At 41.5% G+C, this 10,000-nt stretch overlaps 1 protein-coding gene across 1 annotated transcript in view; it reads right to left on the bottom strand.

Annotated features, from left to right (window-relative positions):
* LOC307020054 (NACHT, LRR and PYD domains-containing protein 12-like) overlaps positions 1-3,558 on the bottom strand; it is a gene marked incomplete at its 5' end in the record, with an annotated part of 50,085 nt that extends 46,527 nt beyond the window's left edge. Inside the window, one exon of the mRNA XM_079651151.1 lies at positions 3,531-3,558. Within this exon, the coding sequence (XP_079507277.1) occupies positions 3,531-3,558 (28 nt within the window). The remainder of the gene's footprint in view (positions 1-3,530) is intronic.
* Positions 3,559-10,000: the final 6,442 nt, after the last annotated feature.

Below are 10,000 nucleotides of genomic sequence, written 5' to 3'. Positions count from 1 at the left end.
GTGTGTGTGTGTGTGTGTGTGTGTGTGTGTGTGTGTGTGTGTGTGTGTGTGTGTGTGTGTGTGTGTGTGTGTGTGTGTGTGTGTGACTAAGTGAGTGTGAGATCCTCAACTAAAATAGCGACGGACATGTGCAGCAGCTGAGCAACAAATGTGCACACCTCGACACTCGGGGGGATGCCCTGACCTGCACACACACACGCTAACCCTTCAGGGGACTTATCCTAACCTTAACCCTCACCAAGTCTTCACCCTAAGATTCCCTTATGGGGACCTCCATTATGTCCCCATAAGGGCGGTGAGTCCCCACACGTGACTGTGTAATCAGATCTAGGTCCCCACAAGGATAGTAATGCTAGGACACACACACACACACATTGAGGCGCACTCACGCACATATACTTAATTGAAGTTCTGTCAGAGCGTTCAGAGAAATCAACGGAATAAAATAAAAGTCATATTTTCTTTCTTTTTTTGTTGAAAACAACATTTTACGGGATGACAAAATATATATTTAGAATATATCTTTATGCATTCATTACACCGACACACAGCTGCTGTTTCAGAACAGTAAAGATACAAACACAGAAGCCCTCATATTCAACGAGACATCGCCAACATGACTGCCAACTCATCAGGGTGAGAGGAAATCTCTTTATAACGACACGACGACACCGTGATGTGTAAATAAAGGTTCACGTAACCCCCCCCCCCCTGAGAACACAAACCACCGTGAGTAACAGAAACTCACCTGAGCTGCTGCTGTGTGTTCGAGTCTGAGAGGATCCTCCTGACGGTCTGCACTGAGAGCTACTGACACACCACACACCCTCACCACACTGAGTCACACACACACACACACACACACACACACACACACACACACACACACACACACACACACACACACACACACACACACACACACACACACACACACACACACACACACACACACACACACACACACACACACACACACACACACACACACACACACACACACACACACACACACACACACACACACACACAGACACACACACACACACACACACAGCAGAAACACTTTAAGACTCGGTTAAACACTGAAACGGTTTCAGCTGCTCAGTCATTCCTGTGATTCCAGCGGTCTCCAAGTTCCTCCTCCTCTCAAACAGAGACACTAAGAACAAATACTCAAATACTTATTGTACGAGTTTGAGGAACTTTACGTGAGTATTTCCGTAAAGTAACTGTTGCTAGCCGCGCAGCTCTCTGTGTTTTTATACATTTTTGTCTTTTTAAACTAATTTGCAAAGCCTTGTGTTTGATGCTGCTGCAACGAAACATTTCCCAATTAGGGATCAATAAAGCACTTCTTATCCTTCTCCCCAATATGCATACCTCTTCTCCGGGTGTCTACAACCTGAGGAGAGTTACATTTAAGACTTTTGATTTCAGTAATCTGGACCTACTGGACGTTTATGCTCGAAGAAATTATTATATCAATTAAAACGTAAAAAATTGAGCTTTTACATTACTTTTTTAGATAAAATGAATCGTCAAGAGATCATAAAATTCTACTTTCTCTGCCTCAGCGTTTGTATTATTTTTTAAAGTTTGATTTAAGACATTTTAATACCAATTAAAGCCTAATTTTCATATTTGATATTGTGGTTCCCTCTCCTGTTCTATCTGTAGGTGTTAGTGCATGTAAATGGTCTGCAAAGGCTTACATCTCCACACACACACACACACACACACACACACACACACACACACACACACACACACACACACACACACACACACACACACACACACACACACACACACACACACACACACACACACACACACACACACACACACACACACACACACACACACACACACACACACACACACACACACACACACACTCCCCCTGCCTGAACACCTCCACTGGACTCCTTTGTTTACTTCCTGAACATTGTGACATCACTATGGAACCATCGCGCTCGTATTGGCCAACGCTCCGACACATTGCACGTGATTGGCTGAGGGACTGGACATCTCCGAGCAGTTATTCTTGACTGTAACTGAGTATTTTTACTCTGATTAAAACCAGGATGAATTCCTCTCATGCTGCGCAGACTCTTTTTAAACCCCTCTCATAAACATCCTCTCGTTCTGTGGCTGAAAACATTTAAATACAAACCAGTGTCACGGAGTATTGTCTCTGTGGAATCTGCCTCCCAAACAAGAAGCACTCAACTTTTCCAAAACAAGTCCCAAACACAATCTGCTGAAACTAACCAGAACCACTAAGCCTGTCACCAAAACATCTCTGCCCCTTTCACCAGACCCCCCCCCCCCCCCCCCCCCGTTACCAGACCCCCCCCCCCCAACAGTTAATAAATCCCACGCCAGACTAAAGAGCCCATTTAGCCCAGTTGGGGCTGAACAGAAATAGCCTGGATCTAAATAGAGCTCTTTGAGTCGGGAGCACCTGGCAACTGGACAACACACACACACACACACACACACACACACACACACACACACACACACACACACACACACACACACACAGTGACTATATGGTAATAGCTTGGCTTACCACCTATGGAGGACTAAAGCTGCCATTATAATAAATAATTGACTCGATAACTAAATAAAGACGTTTACAAATAGAGGCCGATTACACTGCCCTTAAAGTCCAGACAATAATATATAATAAATCAAATAAATACATGAATACATCACTCTTTATATAAGGATATGCAGGTAATTAGAAAAATATATAGATTAAAAATACATGCAAATATACAAACTATTTCATTTATTTTCACATTTAATTATTATTATTTATTTCTATTTACATTTATTTATCTTTTATTTACTTCCCAGTTTATTTGTTTTCTTTCTAATTAAATAAAGACACACATGTTTTTTAATTAACCCGCACTGGCTTTTATTAGGTGCTGCAACTATCCTGCTTTATTGATTATTTTGTAGATTATTTCCTTTATATAATTCTAGTTTTAATTATTTCATTTTAATTATTCCTGTTTCTATTTCTGTGCATTTTTCTTTTCTAATTAAATCAATAATATATTTGATTTTTGACATTTTTATTTCTACATTTCTTTGTTTGTCATTCTGTATTATTATTATTATTATTATTGAGAAATGCATTTATTATACAGCAGCTAGGGCCTCCATAGTGTCAGTTGGGAAAATAGTGAGTGTCCCTTCTGTGTCAGAGCAGCAGGTGATAACAGAGGCCCTACGTAGCTGTGTGCGTAGCCGGATGTCTGACTACACGCTCATGAGACACTGTGTTGAAGAGAGCGATGTTCCTCAGATTGGCAGATGACACAGAATCCAGAGAGACATATGACTGCCATGTTTATTGCTTTGTCACAGTCTGCTCTCTCATTCACCAGAAGCTTTCCATCCACCTGTCTCACCTGTTTACCACACACACGTTTTTGCTCACTCTCTCTCTCTCTCTTCTGCACCCATTAGTCACACTGCCAGTATTCAAACGCTCACCAGACACACACCCGTTGCCAGATCGTACTTTGCCTTCATGCTAGTCTTTCACGCGTTTGTTACCAGATTGCCTACCCGGGCGGTTCCGACCCTGCCTGTCCCTGATCCCGCCTCGCCCGCTGTCTGACCCTCTGCCCGGCCCTGACTCACCCTCTACCCGCTGTCTGACCCTCTGCCCGCTGTCTGACCCTCTGCCCGGCCCTGACTCCCCCTCTACCCGCTGTCTGACCCTCTGCCCGCTGTCTGACCCTCTGCCCGCTGTCTGACCCTCTGCCCGCTGTCTGACCCTCTGCCCGCTGTCTGACCCTCTGCCCGGCCCTGACTCACCCTCTCCTGCTGATGTTCAGGTGTATATCAGTATGTAGTGTCTCTACTTTAAAGAGTCCTCTCCTGCTGATGTTCAGGTGTATATCAGTATGTAGTGTCTCTACTTTAAAGAGTCCTCTCCTGCTGATGTTCAGGTGTATATCACTATGTAGTGTCTCTACTTTAAAGAGTCCTCTCCTGCTGATGTTCAGGTTTATATCAGTATGTAGTGTCTCTACTTTAAAGAGTCCTCTCCTGCTGATGTTCAGGTGTATATCAGTATGTAGTGTCTCTACTTTAAAGAGTCCTCTCCTGCTGATGTTCAGGTATATATCAGTATGTAGTGTCTCTACTTTAAAGAGTCCTCTCCTGCTGATGTTCAGGTGTATATCAGTATGTAGTGTCTCTACTTTAAAGAGTACTCTCCTGCTGATGTTCAGGTGTATATCAGTGTGTAGTGTCTCTACTTTAAAGAGTCCTCTCCTGCTGATGTTCAGGTGTATATCAGTATGTAGTGTCTCTACTTTAAAGAGTCCTCTCCTGCTGATGTTCAGGTGTATATCAGTATGTAGTGTCTCTACTTTAAAGAGTCCTCTCCTGCTGATGTTCAGGTGTATATCAGTATGTAAGTGTCTCTACTTTAAAGAGTCCTCTCTGTTGATGTTCAGGTGTATATCAGTATGTAGTGTCTCTACTTTAAAGAGTCCTCTCCTGCTGATGTTCAGGTGTGTATCAGTATGTAGTGTCTCTACTTTAAAGAGTCCTCTCCTGCTGATGTTCAGGTGTATATCAGTATGTAGTGTCTGTACTTTAAAGAGTCCTCTCCTGCTGATGTTCAGGTGTATATCAGTATGTAGTGTCTCTACTTTAAAGAGTCCTCTCCTGCTGATGTTCAGGTGTATATCAGTATGTAGTGTCTCTACTTTAAAGAGTCCTGTCCTGCTGATGTTCAGGTGTATATCAGTATGTAGTGTCTCTACTTTAAAGAGTCCTGTCCTGCTGATGTTCAGGTGTATATCAGTATGTAGTGTCTGTACTTTAAAGAGTCCTCTCCTGCTGATGTTCAGGTGTATATCAGTATGTAGTGTCTCTACTTTAAAGAGTCCTCTCCTGCTGATGTTCAGGTGTATATCAGTATGTAGTGTCTCTACTTTAAAGAGTCCTCTCCTGCTGATGTTCAGGTGTATATCAGTATGTAGTGTCTCTACTTTAAAGAGTTCTCTCCTGCTGATGTTCAGGTGTATATCAGTATGTAGTGTCTCTACTTTAAAGAGTCCTCTCCTGCTGATGTTCAGGTGTATATCAGTATGTAGTGTCTCTACTTTAAAGAGTCCTCTCCTGCTGATGTTCAGGTGTATATCAGTATGTAGTGTCTCTACTTTAAAGAGTCCTCTCCTGCTGATGTTCAGGTGTATATCAGTATGTAGAGTCTCTACTTTAAAGAGTCCTCTCCTGCTGATGTTCAGGTGTATATCAGTATGTAGTGTCTCTACTTTAAAGAGTCCTCTCCTGCTGATGTTCAGGTGTATATCAGTATGTAGTGTCTCTACTTTAAAGAGTCCTCTCCTGCTGATGTTCAGGTGTATATCAGTATGTAGTGTCTCTACTTTAAAGAGTCCTCTCCTGCTGATGTTCAGGTGTATATCAGTATGTAGAGTCTCTACTTTAAAGAGTCCTCTCCTGCTGATGTTCAGGTGTATATCAGTATGTAGTGTCTCTACTTTAAAGAGTCCTCTCCTGCTGATGTTCAGGTGTATATCAGTATGTAGTGTCTCTACTTTAAAGAGTCCTCTCCTGCTGATGTTCAGGTGTATATCAGTATGTAGTGTCTCTACTTTAAAGAGCCCTCTCCTGCTGATGTTCAGGTGTATATCAGTATGTAGTGTCTCTACTTTAAAGAGTCCTCTCCTGCTGATGTTCAGGTGTATATCAGTATGTAGTGTCTCTACTTTAAAGAGTCCTCTCCTGCTGATGTTCAGGTGTATATCAGTATGTAGTGTCTCTACTTTAAAGAGTCCTCTCCTGCTGATGTTCAGGTGTATATCAGTATGTAGTGTCTCTACTTTAAAGAGTCCTCTCCTGCTGATGTTCAGGTGTATATCAGTATGTATTGTCTCTACTTTAAAGAGTCCTCTCCTGCTGATGTTCAGGTGTATATCAGCATGTAGTGTCTCTACTTTAAAGAGTCCTCTCCTGCTGATGTTCAGGTGTATATCAGTATGTAGTGTCTCTACTTTAAAGAGTTACTATGTCACAACATGTTACTTTATTTAATTGCTTTCTTTAAACCCCTTTAATTATAACTGCTGTCTCCAGGGAGTTGTTCATCCAGTTCGTTTGTCTCTCAGGATTACAGAAAAACGACTTTCTCAATTTCCATGAAACTTCTTTAGAGGGTGTAGTATATGCTGAAGAAGCACTCATTATATTTCAGAGCAGGTATGAATCATATGGCAGGAACACTCATTATTTATCTCTTTCATAACATTGTGAGATTTGTGTTAGATTGAAGTCGTGTGGAAATAATCTGAAAAATGAGTTCTCTGAAAAACAAACAAACTCATCTTCTTTGTTTCGTCTGTGTTATTTCCACATGACCGCTTCCAGCTCCTAAACACACTGAAGCAGGAAGAACAACTTCCCAACTCAGGAGACAAGGGCCATCAGAAGAGCACCTGAATGCACCATCATCCCTCTCAACCAAACGTTCATGCATATTAAATAATAATAATAATAATAATAATAATAATGTTATTTGTAAAGCACCTTTCATTGCTCAAAGTAATCCCAAAGTGCTAGAGTCAGAGAAGGCAAAAGTACTCACGTCCTTTACTCTGGTAGAAGTACACACATCCTTTACTCAAGTAGAAGTACAGATACTCATGTTTAAAAATAGTAAAAGTAGAAGTACTGACTAAACTTCTTTACTCAAGTCAAAGTAAAGAGGCTTTGAAATGTACTTCAGTAAAAAGTACCCATAACTAGCAGCTGTTTTAAAGAGTACCTGACCTCCCTTTATATTAATAGAACAATAATGTCATTGTTAGCTAATGAATGTTTCCATGGTGACCAACGGCAACATGACAACGTTTCCATTGGTCCCTCTTCTTTAGAGAAGACCAGGAAATGATGGATACACGGATCGTGTTCAAATCAATAGGCACGCAATGACTCTAAATAATAATGATCACGCCACCAAACACACATTCAGACTAAAGGAACCAGCCTGTTTGGAAAATGAGAGAAGTAGAAAGTACAGGTATTTGAGTTCAACATGTAAGAAGTAGAAAGTACAGGTATTTGTGTTCAACATGTAAGAAGTAGAAAGTACAGGTATTTGAGTTCAACATGTAAGAAGTAGAAAGTACAGGTATTTGTGTTCAACATGTAAGAAGTAGAAAGTACAGGTATTTGAGTTCAACATGTAAGAAGTAGAAAGTACAGGTATTTGAGTTCAACATGTAAGAAGTAGAAAGTACAGGTATTTGTGTTCAACATGTAAGAAGTAGAAAGTACAGGTATTTGGGTTCAACATGTGAGAAGTAGAAAGTACAGGTATTTGTGTTCAACATGTAAGAAGTAGAAAGTACAGGTATTTGAGTTCAACATGTAAGAAGTAGAAAGTACAGGTATTTGTGTTCAACATGTAAGAAGTAGAAAGTACAGGTATTTGAGTTCAACATGTAAGAAGTAGAAAGTACAGGTATTTGAGTTCAACATGTAAGAAGTAGAAAGTACAGGTATTTGTGTTCAACATGTAAGAAGTAGAAAGTACAGGTATTTGGGTTCAACATGTGAGAAGTAGAAAGTACAGGTATTTGTGTTCAACATGTAAGAAGTAGAAAGTACAGGTATTTGGGTTCAACATGTAAGAAGTAGAAAGTACAGGTATTTGAGTTCAACATGTAAGAAGTAGAAAGTACAGGTATTTGGGTTCAACATGTAAGAAGTAGAAAGTACAGGTATTTGAGTTCAACATGTAAGAAGTAGAAAGTACAGGTATTTGGGTTCAACATGTGAGAAGTAGAAAGTACAGGTATTTGTGTTCAACATGTGAGAAGTAGAAAGTACAGGTATTTGAGTTCAACATGTAAGAAGTAGAAAGTACAGGTATTTGAGTTCAACATGTAAGAAGTAGAAAGTACAGGTATTTGAGTTCAACATGTGAGAAGTAGAAAGTACAGGTATTTGAGTTCAACATGTAAGAAGTAGAAAGTACAGGTATTTGAGTTCAACATGTGAGAAGTAGAAAGTACAGGTATTTGAGTTCAACATGTAAGAAGTAGAAAGTACAGGTATTTGTGTTCAACATGTAAGAAGTAGAAAGTACAGGTATTTGTGTTCAACATGTAAGAAGTAGAAAGTACAGGTATTTGAGTTCAACATGTAAGAAGTAGAAAGTACAGGTATTTGAGTTCAACATGTAAGACGTCAAAGTAAAAAGTGGTCAGAAAAATAAGTAGTGGAGTAAAGTACTGATTCCAGAATAATGTACTTAAGTACAGTAACAAAGTATTTGTACTCCAGCGGACAGAAACAGACATGAACATGTCAGACGGAGATTTGCTCAGCTGTCACATCAATCCTGTAGAAAAGCAACCAGAGGAGCTTCAGAAGAAACTCAGGAGCCACAAGAAGAGCCACAAGTTCAAACAGCAGCACGGAGAAAAGGCTCAGGAGGTTTGGTTTTAAGAAACTGTCCTCCAGAGACCCGGGTTTATTTCTGTCCTCTGTGGCGACTGTTAGAGTCCTGATGGAAACACATCATTGGCTTTTCTATCTCTCTCTCTCTCTCTCTCTCTCTCTCTCTCTCTCTCTCTCTCTCTCTCTCTCTCTGTCTCTCTCTCTCTCTCTCTCTCTCTCAATCAATCAATCAATGTTTATTTATATAGCCCAATATCACAAATGTTACATTTGTCTCAGTGGACTTCACAGTTTATACAGAATATCAGTATGACAACACGACACCCTCTGTCCTTAGACCCTCTGTCCTTAGACCCTCTGTCCTCAGACCCTCTGTCCTCAGACCCTCTGTCCTCAGACTCTCTGCCCTTAGACCCTCTGTCCTCAGACCCTCTGTCCTTAGACCCTCTGTCCTCAGACCCTCTGTCCTTAGACCCTCTGTCCTTAGACCCTCTGTCCTTACACCCTCTGTACTTAGACCCTCTGTCCTTAGACTCTCTGTCCTCAGACCCTTTGTCCTTAGACCCTCTGTCCTTAGACCCTCTGTCCTTAGACTCTCTGTCCTCAGACCCTTTGTCCTTAGACCCTCTTTCCTTAGACCCTCTGTCCTTAGACTCTCTGTCCTCAGACCCTTTGTCCTTAGACCCTCTGTCCTTAGACCCTCTGTCCTTAGACCCTCTGTCCTTACACCCTCTGTCCTTAGACCCTCTGTCCTCAGACCCTCTGTCCTTAGACCCTCTGTCCTTAGACCCTCTGTCCTTAGACTCTCTGTCCTCAGACCCTTTGTCCTTAGACCCTCTGTCCTTAGACCCTCTGTCCTCTGACCGTCTGTCCTCAGACCCTCTGTCCTTACACCCTCTGTCCTCTGACCCTCTGTCCTTAGACCCTCACATGGTACAAGGAAACACTTCCAGAGAAACCCACAGTTTAAAGGGGAACATGGAGAAACCTCAGGGAGAGCAACAGAGGAGGGATCCCTCTCCCAGGACGGACAGACGTGCAATAGATGCCGTGTGTAAATCAAGAGATAAAACATTTACAGCGTCGGTAGACCAAATGTTTGGAAATGCATGTGTCTGTAATAAGAAGATGAATCCACGAGGATGTCAGGAGTCCTGTGGGAGCATCGGGGAAGTAGTACGGTGACACATCGTCTGTCTCTTCAAATAGTGGAGAAGGCCGTTCGTATGGCAGCAAGGGACGAGAGGGGTTCGGTTATAAAGACATTCATTCTGTTCTTCATACAAATGTGTTTCTATCTATAATAATAACTATTTCTATGTTAGTTGTGTTTACGTGCACATCTCAAAACATTCTCTTGCACTATTTCATCTGTTCTATGTCCTATATTCATGTTGCTCTGATGGAGGAGGAGGACTTCAGTTTGTCATTGCCGTATCTACACTGAAGCTGCTGAGCACACGGTGAGAGATCTGAATCTTAATCTAAATTTTATTTAGAGGCGCCCTTCAAAGCCCCCAAGGACCCCTAC

The sequence above is a fragment of the Notothenia rossii genome (assembly GCF_949606895.1).
Source record: "Notothenia rossii genome assembly, chromosome: 1".
Classification (NCBI taxonomy): domain Eukaryota; kingdom Metazoa; phylum Chordata; class Actinopteri; order Perciformes; family Nototheniidae; genus Notothenia; species Notothenia rossii.
This window is presented reverse-complemented; position numbering and strand designations above follow the sequence as displayed.